Below are 20,243 nucleotides of genomic sequence, written 5' to 3'. Positions count from 1 at the left end.
AGTATCAATTGTAAAATTCAACTGTTTAAATTATATCAACTGATTAGCGATTCTCAGATCAAAAGTATATAGATATTCTTATACAAAACAGATTGAGTTTAAAAACTAAAACGTTAAACCATAGAGTAAGTTGCGTATTTCTGGCCCTTTAAAAAATATTGATCACAACTTTTATTTTCACATGTTATTGTTTTTCTCAGATATCACGTTTCCACTTCCACACGTTTCATATTCGGAGAAATTAATTATAAATTTTTAATTTTAGATATTGTGTGATAAAATAATACGATTGGATCTTTCTTATAGCTACTTTAATTCTACTATAGATATTAGAGCTCTTTCGATTTTACAGGTTAGTTGACAAAAACTTGAAAGTTAAATTTAATAATATGAGCAAAAAAATTTTACGACTTCAATTGTTTTTTCGTACTGTTATTTTCTCTACTTATGCATTGCCGTTTCATAAAGTATGTTGTACTCAATCAATACGAATGGATGTTGTTTTAACGCTGTCAATTATCCTGGAGGTTATAGCAGTTTACATTTTCGATTTTCAGTTGTAGAAGTTAAGAAAATTTAGTGACTGTTCATAATGTTTAGCAATTGAAAGATTTTACTTGCTCATACATATATTCACTGGTTTCTTGGCATTCCTCTATTTGCACTGGTTTACTTGCATTCCTATTAAAATAAGAGAGAAAGAAATCTTACAAATTTATAAAACAGGATCCTTTTTCAAGTACAATCTTCAAATAATTGGAAACTAATTTTTAAAAAAGGCAGGAAGAAAGAAATATTTGTAATATTTAAGAAATATTTGTCCAATATTTTATGAAAGCTTTATTTGATGAAATTTTATCATGTTAATAAACAATTTTAAAATTACATACTTATCGAAATTTGAGCATTATATTAAATATGTATTTAAAAAAAAGTCATTACAGTGAAATTAGATAGAAAAATGCAGACAATACATTTAATCAAAATGATGATGAAAATTACAGATTAAAGTTTTTGTGACAGAAAAACAGTCTAAAACATGAAAAAAGAAAAAACCAAATCAGTTTAACATTTCAGTATAACAATCAGTATATATTTATTTAGTTATTGGTAGGAGAGCCTACTGATTATTATTTTAAGGTGATCCAAGTTAGATGTCAGTGTTCCCGAACTATTGCTAATTTTAACCTCGGAAATACCTATTTTGACCCCCATTTAAAATTCAGAAGTCCTTAAAATTATAAATTTTAAAATTTGTTTGTGGAAGTGCAAAATCATTTTTTTAGCAGATTGTTTTTTCAATAATTGTTGCAATAAAATAAAACTTCTTTTAACATGCTAGTTTGATAACAATATTTATATCCAGCCATATTTCTGTAATTGGTATCTATTAGGTATTATCAATTGAACTGCAAATTTTTTTTTTTAAATTGTTGTTTATTTGTAGATTTCAAGCACATAGTATAAACGAAGCAGTATAACAGCTAATATTACAATTTATTTGTGATTTCCAAGTTTAAAAAAAGAATCAAAGTGAAAATATAAATTTTTAATTTTGAGTGTACATTAACCTGTTGATGTTTTGTGTGACTCTTATGATTCAATGTGCTATATAATCTTAATCTGCAGGCCACATTATAAATTAATTTCGAAACTTATATTATGCTCTATTAAAAAGATTTTATTGAAATAACAATACATTGTTTTAAAAGTTTTCTGTATCAGTACTCCTACTAGTATATAGACTACAAGTTTGGCGACAACTCAGTAATGGCTTGTTAGAAACTAATATATGTATATAATATAGAATGGAGCATTATATATTTTTAAAAGAGGTTATTGCTACTTCAAGAACCAGGCTGTTGCTCTTGGCGAGTTCAGTTAATAATACAATATCAGTGAAATACAAATATGTTGTAAATATAAAAACATCTGAGCATTTATGTAAACCTAAGGTATATGACAATCTTGCCCACTTTTGTAATACATATTTGTTTCTTTTTTAAAAAAAAAAAAAAAAAATAAGTAGATAAAAAATAAGGTTAAAAAAATAAGGGTTCATTGTGGTTAGGATTTAAATTTCGTGCAATGATAAAATTGAAATTCAGATTGGACAAAACAGAAAAAAAATTTCCAAAATGATTTTAAAGTTGCTCTGAAAAGATCTAAAAAGAATTATCATTAAAAGCACATCTATGTTGCAATTTCTCTTATTGATTAAAATGTGACATTAGTGCAGTTTACAATAATAGCAGAAAACAAACAATGTATTTAAATTTCAAATTGTTTTAAAATTTGTTATTTACATCTGTTGCTTGTTTTTCTCTATCTTTCTTATCTCAAATGGTATCTTATTTTTCATAATTATCTTTTTTAGCGTAGAAAAATTAGGATTGACTTTGTTGATCATAAATATAAAATGAAAATAAATTTGCTATTTACATCTACATTTATTTAGAAAATTAATAAAATTCCTAATATTTAGTCTATAATATTCGAATTATTAGCTTTTAATCTTTTTCCTAGATGGAGGAACTGTCTCAAGAAGATGTAAATGAAACTTTGAAACTTCTAAAAGACATTCCTGCATTGGCTGCTTCTGTAACAGATACTACACAAAATCTTTTGAAGCGACTGAAAGGCAATGAGCTTCAGACAAAAAATGTAACTTTCTTTTTTATTGACATTATTAAAAATGTAACCATGCTAGATTATTTAAATATATTTGTGAAATAATAAAAAGAAACATTCTCAAACTATCATATGTATGTAAGAATTGATATCCTGTTTTTTGAATTTTATGGGACTCTATTTAACAAAAATGCAATTAAGTTATAAAACTATGGATATAATATTAAATTAGAGAACAAAAGAGTGTAGGAAAATTATAAGGTTTTACTGTCAAATAGTACAAGAGATTGTAATTTGTTACATCAAAATATTATAGATTTTAAGCAGATATTTTTAAAATTTGAAACTGATTTTTTGAATCTTTTATGATTGCATGTGAAACTATTTTTTAGTTTCATAATCAAAAAGAATTGATGTTTGTAAAACCTGACAAAATTTATTTTATCTTCAATTATTTAAAATTAATCTATTTTAAAAATGCTTAGTTGAAAGTACAATTTAAACGGATATTGATAGATTAAACTATAAATTATGATGGATTTGTGTCCATTTTAAGGAAATATTGGAAAACAATATTTTTGAAAAGTTATTTAACTTTTATGTAAAGACTATATAAATACTGGGCTATTTTAGTATCATGTAAGTTTAATTGCCCATTTAAGAACAATGTGAAGTTTTTGTATGATCATTTTTAATTTAAATTTTATTAAATCTTTCCTTCATGTTAAAAAATCAGTTATTTTATGTTTGTTATGTTAGGTTATTTCTTTATTGTTGGATTAAGATTTGTCTTTTCTAAGTTTCAATTAATCGAAATTTTCGCATTCAAATGAAGTCTTAAATTGCATTTTAAATAATGAATGAAACAGTTTAATGAAAATTGAATATTTATATAGTTAATATTTTTGTGAATTTAAAGCAATTTTTTTGTAAATTTTTCAAAAATCATTTTTTAAAAAAAAGAAGCAATCTAAGAAGATCTTATTTAAAAGTTTTCATACTCATTTTATTAAATAATATGAATTTAATTTAGAATTTAAAAAAAAAAAAAATATGATCCATTATTCATGTGAAGAAATAGAAATATTCTTGATAAAGTCAATCTAAAATAAGTCTATAGAAATAGTGTTCTTTTAAAGGAAGTGAATTGGAAGTATTTTTTAGATCAAAATCTCTTTGAAAATGCACCTTGTTACAACTGTACCTCAGTTGTTTATTTTTATACTGTTAGATTTTATGAAACTACCAATTTTTGTATCATATTTATAATTTAGAAATTTAAAAATAAATTATACATTCTTTAACAATTGTAAATTTTTTCAGGGATTGAGCTTTTATGATTTAAAGAATCACACTCTTTTAAATTATATAACTGATCTTACTTATGTCATTTTACAAAAGACATCTGGAAAATCTATTGAAAATGATCCTGCCGTAGCAAGGCTGTGTGAGTCCAGAATTGTAAGTTTCCTTTTCATTTTTTAACTTTTTTTTTAATTTAAAGATTATTTTGTTGTGTTACGCTGATTTTTTTAAAAAAAAATTTTTAATAATGAGTTTAAAAAAAAAAATTTGTTAACACTCTGGAATTCAAATTTTTGCATATTCAAAGCTGTTTGATAAAACTATGATTGGAATATTATATGAAATACTTATTACAGTAGGGAACCGATTATCCGGAACAATCGGGACCATCACTATTCTGGATAACTGATTTTTCCATTTTTCTGAATCGCTACAAAAAGCCGTTTTTTTATTGTTAAACCGAACTAAAAAAATTTTTTTTTGGGAAATAATCTTAAAAAGAAGAAAAAACAATGAAGTAATACACTAATGATTATTTCCAAAATGATGGTAAGGTGAACATCTTTCAAAAAAGAAAGAAAAATCCTAAAATCTTATGAGGAAAAAAAATTTTTGTTTAAAAAATGGCAGGAAAATTTATCGAATTTCGTTCCGGTTTTTTGGTTTTCCGGTTTTCTGATTTCCGGATAACGGGTTCTGTACTGTATAATATTATACAAATTATAACATTAAATGAAGCCCGACTTTACTTAAAGCTTTATTAAAAAGTGCTTATTTTTTATTTTGGTTTTTTAATAGCCCTAAAAGTACTTTTTTCATTGGTTGTTAGTAAAAGGTGTTTAATTGTCTTTGCTTGGAACTTTTAAATTTTCAAAATATTTAAATTGAGCTTTTTTCATTAGCTACTAGTAAATGTTATTCTCTACAAAATTATGAGAAATTTGTTTTTTAAAATTGTTTATGTGTATACTCAGAATAAAAGTGCTACTTTAAATGCTCGTTTCCTGATTTTTAAAAATTTTAAAATAGTCATTTTGTTATTAATTAAAAATTACTCCTATTTAAATTTAGTGAATATTTTTAAACTTATAGCATAGCTAAAAACCTAAGAAAAAAAATTTTCTTTTTTTATATTATGTAGTATGTATTTTTTTTTTTTACATTATGTTATGTAGTTCTGCATTATATTATCATATTGTTTACGTTATAATTATCCATCCACTAATGATGTCATGTATTTTAAAGCTTATTGTTTTAGAAATTCCTTATAGCATAGAATCTTTTTCTCTCATCTCATTTTTGGCATAATAAATGTGCAACATCATATTTCATTATACATGTTTTTATATTAATAATGGTTATCTTTTTGTTAATTTTGCAGTTGTATTGCATTTAGTTGCTCTGTCTCACTTTAGATTGTCAATCATTGTTTTTTTTTTTTTTTTTTTTTTTTAATTTTTTTTTTTTNTTTTTTTTTTTTTGAGAAATCTTCTATCATGACAAAAAATTTCTCAGCATTGATGATAAGAATAATATGATAGAGTTCTCCCAATGAATAAAAAGGGTGGGTGCTTCCTCTCAGATAAGAGCACTCTGAGTTTAGGAAAGGCACTCACTGAACACTGTAGGAATTTATCAAAATGTGTAATATTATTATATAATAACTGAATTTTATCCTGAACAATTTTTAAGTTACCCTCTTATAGTATTTTATGTGTATATTTCAAAAAGTATTTCTCTGTCTCATTATCAAAATCAGAGAAAAATAGATATAAATTTATGAAAATAATTAAAGGTATGCTATAAAAAACAATAATCTTTGTGCATAAATTTTCTTTGAAAAAAAAAGTAAACTAAAAAAAGGATTAATTGATAAACAACTTGAAAGTTTTTTTTCTCTAATTTAAATTGAAAATTATAAGAAAACAAACAGCATTTTTTCTTTAAAAAAAAGGTATTTATTTAAAAAATAATTTTAAAATTTCAAATCACTTAAATTTATTAATACACTTCCTTAAAAAAAGAGAAAGTTATGAAAATTTTTCCAGGTGAGAATACAGAGTAATCCTAATAAAGTAAATATTTGCAATAGTAATCAAAATTAAAACTATAAACACTGATAATTTTTGTGTGTAATTATTATTTAAACAGTAAATAAATTTTTTTCAAAATTAAATATAGATAAAAGAGACTGTGTTTTTATGGGATGATAGCTTATTTTTACAAAGAAGGTATATTCATTGGGATCAAAAAGAAGAAGGGCAGGCAGCCCTTCAAAAAAATCTCAGGGAAAACACTATAATAAAAACAGTCACAGTATTATCACATTATGTATTTAGTCTGTAAAACACAAACTTAACAGTATTCTTAAGTAATCAATCTCTGTTTTCTTTGTTTTACTTATTGTGTATCCTTTTCTTACAGTATTATTATTATTTATTTATTTTTTGATAATGACGTCTATCCTAAAAGTTTATTTTAAAATTATTATTATCACATATTAGGATTCAATGATGAATTTCCTTATGACTTCTCAACAGCCCCCATTAATATGATATATTTCACGCCAATATGTTGTTATATTATTCATAACCCACACAACTAAATTTACGATAATATCACACTGATATTTCCTGCATTACGAGAGACTATGCAGCAAGCTGTAAAATCTTATTGTACATCGGAGAATCTCTACCTAAAAAAGTAGTGAAATGTTTGTCTGTAAGGTCAATACATATCTTATTGCTGTTGTTTTGGCTTGACAAAATATAAGGTCTTTGAAATTTTTAAATTACTGAATGGTTACACATTGTTAATTTGTTGTAAAATAATTTACCATATTTTTAAAGATCCGATATAGTTATTTGTTTATTATTATTATTTTTGAACTTATTGTTTTGTTTGAAATTATAGGTTTTAGAAAAAATGAGACCTATTGAAGAAAAATTAAAGTACCAAGTTGACAAGTTACTTACAGTTGCTTCTACAGGACATATAAGTAAATTAAATACATTACTGGATATATCATAAAATTAACTATCAATAACAATAAATAAATAAAATCTGTCTACAGTTTTAAGTTAAATTATTCTTGGCATGTATGTTAAGCCTACTTTGATTTGAAAAATACAAAGTTTCAGATTTTTTTGCACGATTTGATTCAGACTTATGCATTTTTTAAAATGTTGGAAATTTTTCTATTCTGTTGTAATTTGCATGAATTCAGCTGAAATTTTTACTTAGCTGTATCTTGAGAACTATTTGACCAAGAGAGCTTAATTTTATGTCATTTTGTTCAGTATTAAATGGCATTTCAGATCATATTTATCATTAAGTTATTTAAAAAAAAAATTTAAACTTAATAAAGAAAAACTTAAAAGTTAACATTTTTAATATTTTATTCCATTTAACTCTTTGATAATTTAAGTATGTTTATATGAAATTTCAAGATGATATTGCTATGGGAGTATAAAAAAATATTTTTTTGCTTAACATGTTTGCTGGCGCGTCAGAGCGACACCTCCTGGTATGCCAACGACACTCTGGTGCGTCGATCAACTATGATAAGTTATATGCTCTGTGTTTAGTGTGGCTTTGGAAGTTGAACAGGGAGGTTGTTTCAGCGCGTTAGTGAAGCATTATTTTTTGTGGTTGGTTTTCAAAATTTTTGCTTGAATTTTTTTATGTGCTTGATTAAAAATGGCCGATGATACAAGTGTGGCAGGACTGTCACAGCCCAAGAAAAGAATAAAATATTACCGTCACAGCCCAATAAAGAATAAAATGTAATAAAAGAACAAAATCACTAAATTTAAATATAAAAGAAAGAATAAAATATATAAGTAAATAAAATATTGACTGATGCCGAAATATTAGAATTGTTACAAAATAGTGACCTTTCGGATTATGATAGCACAGACGAAGACTACAGTTGGGAATCTTCGGATGGAGAGGGTGATATTGTAATGGACACCAGAGAAATGTCAGATTCTGAGACAGTGCTTATTATTTGTAAATATTTTCAGTATTGTTTCATAAATGGTACTACATATACTTGAATGGTATTCCATTTTATTCCTTTTAAGCTGTTATTTTATGCAATATGCCAGTAATTTCTGAGATTATTGATCAGACGCGCTGGAGCGTCAGTGGCACTTACAAAGACAGGTTGAGTCTGTGTGCCACTGGCGCTCCAGAGTGTCTGGGGAAAAAAAACGCTCTCTAAACAGGAAAATGATATGTTTCTTCGTTTTTCTGGTTTTCCTAGTAAAATATAAAGAACATTTAAACCCTGTTTTGTAATCCGGCCTCTGAGGATGGAAATATCATTTTTAGTGGCAGCGAATGTGTTAACTGTGATGTATATCATATCTTCATATTCAGTTACATAGATGCCAATTACTTTTTTTACAAGGACTTTTATTAAAATAGCACATAATGTTATTTTTATTTTATGATTTGTCATTGTAAAACTAGAAAATATATTTTTTCTTTATGTTCTCTATCCCTAAAGAATAATATTTTAAAATCTGGAAAACAAAAACATTGGTTGCTATTTAAATTTTGAAAATAAAAATCAAAAAATCAATTTAAAAATTCAATTGTTCTTAACATTAAGGAAATGTTCAGAATTTATTTTATTAATTTTTTTTTAAATATATTATAAAAATATAATTATGTAATTAAGTTTTGACAAAATTTTATTAAAAATATGCACTCCAAATTATACTTTTCAATCTTGAGAATTTGTAAATTCTAATGTTTATGAATGCTAAATTCTAATGTTTAATTTTTTTTAATGTTTTTTATAGATGCTAAGGATCCTCTAAGATTTAAAGCCAATCCTGAAAGCCTAGATGATCAAGTAAATATTTTTTTATTATATTTCCTTATTGCAATCTCAAATACTTGAGAATCAGAAATGTTATGTAATTGTGTATTATAGTTTTTGGTGTATTATTTAGAATGAACTCTGTTAGTAAATTAAGTACTTGTATATATTTTTGTTTTTCATGCTATGTTTTTTATGCCCATTGCTTAGAGTATACATCATACTATAGGAACTCTGAGATAGTTATTAAAATTATTTTTTAAAATAAAATAATATGAACATAAGAGTAATTAGATTTTCAACTAATGTTTTTAATTATTAGGTTGAAAATGAAGACTCAGAAGAAGAACAAAAATTTTCAAATGTTTATGTTCCACCAAAAATATCTGCAGCATATTTCTGTAAGTGATCTTTTGTTACATATATTAGTATATTTACATATGCATATTACATGTTATGAACATTACATATTTGTACATAACATTTAACATATTTTCAGTATTTCAATTATGTGTCTGCAAAGTATAAGCTGATAAAAATACATTTCTTATATTAGTTTAGTCGATAATTTTTTATTTTCAGGAAAATTACATAAACTTATCTGTACATTCAATTAATTTCCTGTTTAATAAACTGTAATGTGTTTTCTATTAAACTAAATTATAATATATTTGGATTACGCTGGATACTTATTGCATAATTTAATACCTATACTTTAATAATAGGAGCAAACTTTTTTTTTATTCAAATGTATTTTAACTAAAGGTCATGACATTTTTTGGAATAAAATTAATTCAATATAATTAATTAATTCAATATGATTAATATAAGTCAATTATGTATTATCTCTAACTTTGTGATTAAAATTTTTTAATCTTTATAAATCATACTTTTCAAATGCTTTTGAGTTATTTTAGTGCAGGTTAAAAGGAAATAGCCATATTTCTTGAAAAGGATTTATTAATGCATGTTTTGTACATAACTATTTGTGTAATTCATTATTAAATTTGTTACATAAAGTTTAAAAGTAAGTATTTCCTGTAGTTTACATAAGCAAAAACTTTTGAGTTTTAAAATATACAGAATTAAGTGTTATTTATAAATATTTCTAAAAGTTTTATTTTAATAGCTTTTATAATTTGTATCCCAAATAATTAAAAGTTTTGCTTAAATAACTATTGCTTTTATATAGTGAATTCCATAATTTTATGAAAATTTCCAAGTTAACTAGTACTACCTGGAAATTTTCAGTTAATACTTGTTAACTGAAAACTTTCAGGCTGATTACTAGTTAGCTTGGAAATTTTCAGTTAACTAGTATTAACTGAAAATTTGGCTGAATATATTCAGCCTGGAAATATTCAATTTACCCAATTTTCATTGTTCTAATAGAACAATGAAAATTGGGTATTTTGTGTTTTGTGTCTCAATGATCCTTGTACTGGAACATTAATTTTGATCTACAATAATTGTACTTTTAATAAAATGTCTTTGAGGTTTAATTTTTAAAGAAAGAGAATAATTTAATTGTTTTTATGTATGTACTTTTTTTGATTATGTTATGAATTAAAATGTTTGTTTGCCATTATAAATAATCTCCTTACTTATATCTTTTTAGCTGAAGATAATAATGTGGAAGAAAGAAAAAAGAAAATACTCGAAAAATCACAAAAAAGAGCTTTAAGCAGTAGTGTTCTGTATGAATTGCGTAAAGAATATGACACTGGGCCTGAAGAAATTAAGGTCAGAACTTATTTTTTCTAGAATATTAATTTTGGAATTTATATTTCGGTTTTTGAATCACTTATGAGCTGCTAATTGTAAGTAATTACTTAAATCTTTTGAGTGACAGAGATTAAAGCTCAAAACTAATTTTTAAAAAAATTGAGTGACTATTTATATTTTGAAGGCTTTTTTTTCCCCTTATTGTATGTGTGAGGATGAAATTATTATTTTATATGTGTGAAACTAAATATTACTATAAATATATAAAAAGTTACAATTATAAAAGAGAGTTTCTTTAGCATTGATATTGTCTTGAAGGGTTTTCATGTTAACTAGTGTTCTCTGTGCGTAAAAAAGAAAGAAATTTTTATTATAATGTGATTGCTTTTGTGATTTTAAAATCTTACCTCATATTTACTGACATTTATTAATGTAAATGATAAATAGTAGTACCAATTTTAATAAATTTAAAGAATAAAATTAAATTATTTTATGTAATTAAAAAATAGGCTTGTTATAACTTTAAAATGATTAAAAGAAAGCTTATTTTATTTGCACAATTATTTGCTTACGATAATGCTATAAGGTATAGGTAGTATCAGAAAATAGTTGGAAATAAGGTTCCTAACTTGTATTTCAATATAGTTAGCTTATTAAATTTTTTCATAGTTATAAATTAAGCTACCAGTAAATGAAAGGCATTGTTAAATTTTCTTTACTGTAAGGTATCATTGTGTAAACTTGAATCTGAAATTGCTGCCAATAGATAACCATAAGTAATTGAATAGTTCATAATTATGTATAGTTTTTATATTTAAATGCTTGTCAAAAAAATCATGATTAAGTTATTGTTTGCAGGAAAATTAATAAAAGTGCAAAAAATCTAATGAATTTACAAAATAAATATGAAATTAAGTCACTTGACATGTTAGTTATTATGAAAACTTTATTTTGGTTATTTTATAGGGTGGTGAACTTTCTGTATTGGTTACATAATTATTACTTGGTTGTACAAGTTATCGTTAGTCAATTTATCATATTAATAATATCACATACAAAATCAAATGTTTGTTTATGCATGGCTAAATGTTTTTAAAGTTAGTATAGTTCATGCACAATTCTTTTTTTTTTCTTCTTGTTTTTGTGTAGTGAAAAATTAGTTATCGATTTATCATATGAATAATATCACAATCAAAATTAAATGTTTTTTATGCATAACTAGATATTTTTTGAGTCAATATATTTCATGCACAATTCTTTGTTTTTATGCTTTTCTTATTATCCCCATCCTCTTTTTTGTGAAGGAAACAATTCATAGTTTAAACAAATAATCTGATGATTATAATACATTGTGTAAGATTTATTACCTTACCTTAAGATTTATTACCTCTTTTTTAATACATGTTATATTGTCATATGTTTATTGTAAAAAAATAGAGTTATAATTTTTATTTAGTAATGAAGCTGTATTGATTCTTTTTTTTATGCTAATCTATGATACTTTACAAAGATTTACTTAACAGTTTAGTTACAGTAATTATTTGTTTTGTAGTCTTATTTATTTTTTTAAAAAAAAATTTGATTCATTTTATTTTATTTATAGGAAACTGTTGATCCTTACAGAATTAAATTGAATGAAGAAATGAAGGAACGTTCCAGGTATTATTATTATTTTTTTAAGTTATGAATATTAAATTTCAATTTATATCTATTTTATTATTATATTTATCTTATATGTCTGTTTATATATGTGCATGAAATATAATTGCTTTTTCTTTTAGATATGAAGAGGAATACATGTTGAGATTGCCAATGACTAAAAAACAACGAGTAAGTAAAACATATTTTATCTTATAAATTTTTTTTTTAGAAACTCGTATGTTTATTTTTACACTAACAAGCAAGGATCTTAACCATTTACCGCGAACGTAATTAACAATTCTGTAATACAATTCTATATACATAGAACATAATTAGCAATTCTATAATGCACAACACAAATGGTTCAGAACCGCATCACAATGTCATTTGCCTCATAAATAAAGAGATCTTCCAAGAAAAAAAGAAGTTCAACCTGTTTTGTTACATAACAAGCTTTGCATTTGTTTCAGAAGAGGAAAACCTCTTTGCATACTTGAGAACCAGTTTTTATTTGTATTCAGAGCAAATATTAGGCCTTTATGAGGAAAATATTTGCATTTTGACTTTAAGCTTGTTTAACAGTTAACTGAGTTATGTCACAAAATGAAAATTTGACTGTTGTGTAAATTTAATGTTAAAATGAGGGATCCTTCTAGAAATTGTGCAAAGTTATGAAAGTATATTATATATTCTAATCAATTTGTTGTTTCCTAATTTTTAGGATTCTTGAATTTTATTATGAAGAAAAAAACTCCTTTAAATAAATTGTCTTCTCATGAAATTTCATATGAAAGAATTGGGATTCATATACTTATTTACTTTTTTAGAAGAGAAAATCAAATCTTATGTGATGAAGATTAGCTATTCTAAAAATTTGAATTGACCTCTTTGTATAGTTTAATCAAATTCAAATAAGAATTCATTCAGCACAGAATTTTTAAAATGGTCTACTGAGACTATCATTCACTAATTAAATTTTTTAAATATTTAGTTGCATTTAAGATTAGTAAAATACTTTAATTAAAAATGCAGTGAAACTCCAATTTTATGTTGTCTGTTTCATACATCATCTTGCATCATTAACTGCGGGTCAGTCAAAATTACCTACCAATCATGTTAAATTTTCCCAGATTTTATGTTACACTTTTTAAGAAAATCCTGCTTTATTCATTTTCTAACAGATCAAAGTAATTTTTTCTCTACAAATCCTCACAGGAGTTTTCTTCTCCTTTTTTTTTTCGTTTAAAGACTTATTTATTTGATATTTGTATTCTTTCTGACATGATTCCTATTCTGTTTTTTTGTCTGTGGGAGGGGATTTCCCCCCTTGAATCAAAATCAGGAGGGTGGTGGGATCGCTAAAGCACGAGAAGAGGGGTGAATCGTGAAATTATCCAATCATTTAAAAAATGTTGCACTAAACTATTCTTTTTCTGGATTACGATAACCTGCAAGATGCTTCTAAAACAGAAATAAATGTTCTGAAAACTCTGAATATGATTTATATAGCGTTGGACAGTGTTGACTAAAATACATGACAAAAGGGTTTAATGAAGCTTCTCGGGGTTAATTGGTTATTGTAGTTCAATTGTAAACATGGACCCTATAGAATAGAATTGCAAGACTGAAGATATTCTGAAGTTGACGATGCGTATATTTATTGTAACGCATATCCCATTACTTTTCAATTCCTTTAATATATGTAATTTAATGCCTGCGCTCGATTGTAGTGACGAAAACGATACAGATGAGCGAAAAATATATCCACAACTGAACAAAAATTTGAAATCTTATTCAAAAATCTTAAAATATTTGCAAATGTAAATCATAACACAAATCTGATAACAGTAATAAGCATTAAGCGGGATATTATTATAATTAAATCGAAACACAAAAAACGTGTAAAGGTTACACATTTCTTCACGTGCAAAGGTTACACATTACACAGGTCATCTTGGTAAGTATCAATATTTGAAATATATACATAAGTTTCTTTTAAATCCTATTTTACCTTATCCTACTTCATGCGTTTTTTTTAACGCTAGTTTAAAGGAAAACATAAAATTGGGACTCCACTGTGATTAAGTTCAAATTAAGCTTGGAAATAATTATTTAAAAATAGATGTTTTGTCATAGTTGACTTCTTACTATTTAAATAAGTATTGAATTACCTTATAAAAACCTTAAAAAAATTTTTTTACTCTTTCATTTTTTAATTTTCGTTTGTATATTTGTATTAGTTGTATATTTATATTAGTTGTATATTAAAAGCTTATTTATTGCTATTTAATTATTTATCAAAGTATTATTCCTGATATCATTACTAATATAGATTTTGCTGGTTACTTCTTTGTTTAAAAAAAGTTATTTGCTTTGTTTAACTATAATCGACATTTTTTCTTCATTAAAAAAAGCTTTTCTTTTTTTAAAAAAAAAAGTAAGATCTATTTGATTCATTTTTGATATTAACAATGTTGAAAATAAAGTTTGTGTGTTTTCAATTTTTTAGCATGAAGCCCGACAAATGATGACTGTTACAAATTTCAATCCTAAATTTGATGATATATCAGCTTTAGATATGCAACCAGAGGTGATTATTTTCATTATTTTTTAATTTATTTTCTAGTATATATCTTTAAAAAAAATAGTCAGTTTTTACAAATCGGATTGATTAATATGAATAAAAATTTCCAAAGGACAAAAAGATGTCAAGGAAGTTATCTTATTATAAAGCAATTCAAAAAATAGCCATTTTTTGTGAAAAAAAGGGTTTCCTTTATTAAATTCTATTTTTGCAGGTCTGCTTCTTATCCAAAACCACAAAAGGCAACAAATTAGTTGAAATTTCCCTTTTTTTTTTTTTTTTTTTTGATGGAAATTACATCTTCTGTGACTGTGACATATATTTTATTGCAATTTTTAATGTAATATTAATAAATTATCATAATATTAATGAATTATTATTATATTAATTAATAAAAAATTCTTACAAATTGTATATTTTAAGTATTTTTGTCTCTTGCGGATAAGTAACAGACTAGTTCAAGTTTAAAGTTTTATAAAAAAATTTCAGCTGTTCTTAAAAGTAAAGAAAACAATAAGCAATGAAAATGGTTCAATAATTATGTGCCAGTTCAGAAAAAAGTCATACCAGATAAAATTAGCAGTTATTTTGTCAGAATATTTTTACTGCTTCCTACAATGCTAAGACAAGCTTTAATAAAAAGCTGTTACTATTAATTTTTCTTTTACTTGATTACAGGATATTACAATGAAACGAAAATCACAAGGGAAGAAGGTAAGTAGAATATATTTTTAAAAAAATTTTACTTTCCTTTCTGTAAATATCTATACTCAAGAGCTTTCATTAGAGCTTATATATAAATAATCATGAGCTTTCATTTTGTTCACGTGATATTCAGCAGTAAGTTTTTAACTTGCAATATGCAATTTTAAATATATTTTATGACAAAAATCAATCATTTTTTATGCTAAGGTAGGGGTGCTCAACCTGCGGCCCGCGGGCCAAATGCGGCCCGCCAAACCTCGATGTGCGGCCCGCGGCCGCAATCTGAACAAAATGAAAAAAATTTAAATATTTGTTTTTGAAAAATAATAAAAAATTCGGTAATTTAAATTTACACTTTTAAGTTTTTGACGCACCCAATCTCAATCAATGTAGTTTTTCGATGGTTAACGCTTCGGATTTCAAATACATCATTATTACGATTTACGAATTTTAATTACCCATTTTGACGCTTTTCGTATGTGCCGATTCCAATGACTTTTCGGTAGTTATTGCTACCCATTTTCAAGTAGTTTCTGAAGTAGCGATTTTTGAAAGTTATGAAACGCTTTATTCGTGCAAACTTCATGGAAAATCTAAATGACTTTAGATCCTTTCTTTAACAGTTATTGCTGCACATTTCCACCCGGTATTTAAAACTTCGATATTTTAGCGCGATATTATTACGAATCGCGAGTAAAGAATCGTTTTTTGACATGGCTTATTTGTAACGATTTTATCGCAAATCAAATTATTTTTCAATCGTTATTTTAGAAATTATTGCTACACATTTCTACAAGGTTTTGAAAGTACCGATATTTTTTATACGCTATTGCGACATTTTAATTTCAAATCTCGCATTTAAATTACATAAAATTTTGATGGACTTTATTTACTCCAATTTCATCTAAAATATTAAAGTATTTTGGTTATTGTTTTAGTAGTTATTACGTTTTCCCCGTGATTTAAAAAGATTATGATATTTTTAATACTTTGACAGCAAGCGAGTTTTGAATCGCGCATTAAAATAATTATTTTTTACGTGCTCTGTTTGTGCCGATTTTATCATTTGCGTTGTACCGATTTTAACACGAATTTTTTAAGAGGTTTTTCGAAAGTGTTTTTTCTTCTTTCCCGTTATTGCTGCATTTTTATTTGTGATTTAGAATATACCTGATATTTTCACACAGTATTACAACTCGTGAAATTCGATTCAGCTTTAATTTTTTTTCGTAACTTAAAAAGTAATTACGTATCTTAGCCAAATCAACACCTTCCCAGGAAAAAAAAAACCTAGATGTGTTTAAATGCGGTCCGTTTTGCAAAAAAAAAAATAAAAAAATAAATAATTCAAAAAACGGCATAATTCTTTAGTCCCATGAACACGTGCAAGTTTAACAACACACATCGAACCTATTCTTTTTGTTGTCACATGTAATTTAAAAGTCATACATCGTAATTTGTATTTACGCTATCTGAAAATTGCGCATCGCATTTCGTATTAACATTAACGAGATTTAAAAATAATCCATCGCGTTTCGTATTTACGGGATTTAAAATCACATATCGCGATTCGTGTTCTGGCGTTTAAAATATCATCCGTTGCTACTTTTCTCGCAATTCATATGCACGCGTTTTAAAAACCATATATCGCGATTCATATTCATGCATTTTAAAAATCAAGTGTTGTGAGTAGTCCTTTCGCAATTTAAAAGCCACACGATTCGTATTCACGCGATTTGAAAAACAAGCATCGAGTTTTTTATTTACGCAATTTAAAAATCACACATGGCAATTCGTATTCAAGCAATTAAAAAATAACACATAGCAATTCGTATTCAAGCAATTAAAAAATAACACATCGCTATTTGTATTTCCGCGATTTAAAAACCCAGAAAGGAAGAACACCATCTAGGACAAATTCCAAAACTGATTATGTTATTTGCTCTAAGTTTAATACTACCCACAACAACAGCTTCTGTCGAAAGACTGTTTTCCAGAATGAATTTGGCCTGTTCAAAATTACAGAGTAGTCTTTAAATACAATCATTACATTTTCATTTAATGGCTCAAAAAATATCACATGATCAAGTAGATAAAATTATCACAATATTCAAAAATTTTGCAAATTACAGTATAACCATTAAGAAATTTTTTAAACCATTTTCTACCTTCTTGGAGCATTTTATATCATTTATGATTATATGCTGGGAAATGATTTGTATATCATTAAATTTTAACTGTATAAAAAATTTAATCAAGATAAGTTTCGAAAAGTAATGTAAATTTTATTGATTGTTAATTGATTGTGTATTAATTGTAAATAGTAAGTGTCATGTTAAAAATATATTCGTCATAAAAAGTTGTAAACAAGTATCTTAATAGTTTTTTATTATTAAGGAATATAGTTCCTTAAAATTTAATGTGTTTTCTTCTTTCTTTTTCTTTCCTCTCATAGCCTCTTATTATTAATTTAAAATAAAAATGTCTGAAAGATAAAGTACATTCCCTAATAAATGCTAAGTCTTATTTTCCACTTAAGGGGTTTAGTTTTAGTTTTAATCATTTTTAACCCTATAAACTTTCTTTAAATCAAAGTATTTAACTTGAATTTATATTAATGACTAGAATATTTATTTATTTGAAATTTAATTCTATGAAAAAAAAATTAACGTTAAAATTTATGTTTAAATGGACTTTTGTATTTTGTAATGTGATAAAAAAAATTTCAATTTTTCCATAGTTTTTTAATTATTTCAATTTATCTAAATTTTTTCCGATAAATTGATTCTGATTTTCGAATTCTGTTTTCCTTCTTAAGTAATCAGTTTTGCATTTTCTAATTTTAAACGTTTTAAAGTATTGTATTTTCTGCAAAGAGATTACAAGGTTAACCGACAAAAAGAATTTAGTGTTATATAAACAATGATGTTTATATAACAATCACCACCAACAATTGCTTTCAATATGTCGGTCTAAACACTTTGGCATGCGGCCCTTCATTGGTCAATCTGCTGTGCATGTGGCCCTTCACTGAAAAAGGTTGTGCACCCCTATGCTAAGGTCTTCATTATTATTAATTTAAACAGTTCTTCTAAGTCATTATTTTTTATAAAATTTAGTAATTATTTTTCAATAATTACGACAATGAAAATGTTTACTTCCATTGTTCCTTTTTTATTTTGTTGGAAATGTTAGGTTTTTACCAAGCATTTCATGTTTTGCTATAATTTCAACTCCAAATTTTCTAATTTTCTCTCTTCCTTTACTTTGCAATGTTATTTCAAAGATGGTTTAGCTAGAAAGAAAAAACTCTTGTTATTTCAGTTCTTAAATTTTAGAAAAAGTAAACAAAAAAAATCCCCATGATATTTAGTTTTGGTTTGCTGATTTTACCATACCATTTAACTTTTGATTAATTTTCTTTAACATCATATGAAAATAAAAATCACAGATTTTTTGAAACAATTAAGAAGTAAATATTATGTTGATATTTCTTTTTATGTCAGATTCTGTTGTGCCATAAAAAACAATAATAAATTCTCTTTATTGCAAAAAATTTACTTAATATTGCAAATAAGTTTGTTTTTATGAAGAAAAAAAAACTTTTTTAAAAAAAATTAATTTATGACTTAATTTTTAAATTAATATGTTTTACTTAATGATATTGATTTAGCAAATAGCACAAATTCCGGCCAATTTGTGCGCCCTGTATTTTCATTTCACTGCTTTCATATGTTTAGCTTTTTATAAAACTAAAAGAATACAGTTTTAAGATGGAAATACCTTAAAAACTTAATGTATATTTTATTATGATATTGCTTTAAAGTTATTGTTCTTTAACTCATCTAATGTAATATTATTTTACAGGGTAAAGCTTCCAAAAACTCCAAAAAATGGAAAGGTACACACTTATATTTTTTACTTTATTTTTAACACAACTTTCTGCATCTGTATAATATTTTCATTTTTTTTTATAAATATTTAACGAAATATAATTGTTTTTTCAGGAAAGAAGAGGAAACATTAGTGGGAAATTTAGTCAACTTTCAGTTAGAAATTAATAAAAATCTTATTATTTCAGTTGTGTTTGTTATGTTAATTTTAAATGTAGTTTGATTAAATAGAGAAAAAATCACCAATGTTATTTAATATGCGGATGTGACCCTGATAAAAAAAATAGAATTAAGTCATCAAGAATGAAGTTTGTAGAAAAAAGGAACTAAGCACCTATGTTGTTTTGCTAGGTCTGACGGTAGTTCTAATTCCTGGGTAGTTTTGCCGGAGTCATTTGTGAAGTAATCGAGCGTCATACAGTGAGATAAGAATCTATCTTTTGACCAGTTTAGGTTAATTTTTGCATTATAAGGTCCTGCTTGTCACTGTGTATTTCTGTGGTGATTATTAAGCCATGTTTTATTTGATCACAATGCATCACATCTGTGCTACATCACCAGTACTATCCTTGGCCAACCAATACCTAAGTTAAATGCTCTATTAATATACACTCTATAACAAAAAAATCGACGCACCAAGAAGGAGTTGTCCGATTGAAACGAAAATTGGTGGATCGGAAGACAATGTACAGAATAGTAAATGATTAAAATTTCAGAACAATTGAATAATTTATTGCAGAGTTACAGTAACAAGTTCAATAAGGTGTTGACCCGCCTCTAGCCTGAATACAAGCTGCCACATGGCCTGGCATAGACCGATAAAGCTCCCGGATGGTCTCTTGCGGTATTTCCTGCCAAATTCGATCCAATTGTCGAACGAGGTCATCAACATTCCGTGCCAGATGCTGTCGCCTTCCCATCATATCCC

General features: G+C 25.6%; 2 protein-coding genes across 5 annotated transcripts in view; one reads left to right on the top strand and one right to left on the bottom strand.

The window, feature by feature from the left end:
* LOC139424767 (RNA pyrophosphohydrolase-like) overlaps window positions 1-20,243 on the bottom strand; it is an 81,874-nt gene that overhangs the window by 16,894 nt on the left and 44,737 nt on the right. The gene's annotated exons all lie outside the window — the stretch shown is intronic.
* Window positions 16-19,502, top strand: LOC107456927 (neuroguidin). Of its 4 annotated transcripts, none has more exons than XM_016074917.3 (13): window positions 16-125; window positions 2,527-2,664; window positions 3,955-4,092; window positions 6,850-6,934; window positions 8,748-8,800; window positions 9,090-9,168; window positions 10,386-10,510; window positions 12,096-12,151; window positions 12,274-12,322; window positions 14,643-14,723; window positions 15,396-15,431; window positions 19,290-19,323; window positions 19,430-19,502. In XM_016074917.3, exons 2-13 carry the CDS (start codon window positions 2,527-2,529, stop codon window positions 19,447-19,449), a joined length of 894 nt encoding a protein of 297 aa, XP_015930403.1. In that variant the 5' UTR covers window positions 16-125; the 3' UTR covers window positions 19,450-19,502. The 4 variants fall into 4 exon arrangements, with proteins under 4 accessions (XP_015930403.1, XP_015930405.1, XP_071037695.1 ...); XM_016074919.4 differs by lacking the exon at window positions 16-125 and adding an exon at window positions 151-352; XM_071181594.1 differs by lacking the exon at window positions 16-125 and adding an exon at window positions 170-374 and having other exon boundaries at window positions 2,508-2,664.

Source organism: Parasteatoda tepidariorum, chromosome 6 (assembly GCF_043381705.1).
Source record: "Parasteatoda tepidariorum isolate YZ-2023 chromosome 6, CAS_Ptep_4.0, whole genome shotgun sequence".
In the NCBI taxonomy this organism is placed as follows: domain Eukaryota; kingdom Metazoa; phylum Arthropoda; class Arachnida; order Araneae; family Theridiidae; genus Parasteatoda; species Parasteatoda tepidariorum.
Note: the sequence above shows the minus strand (reverse complement) of the source record. Positions and strands in the feature narration are given on the sequence as shown.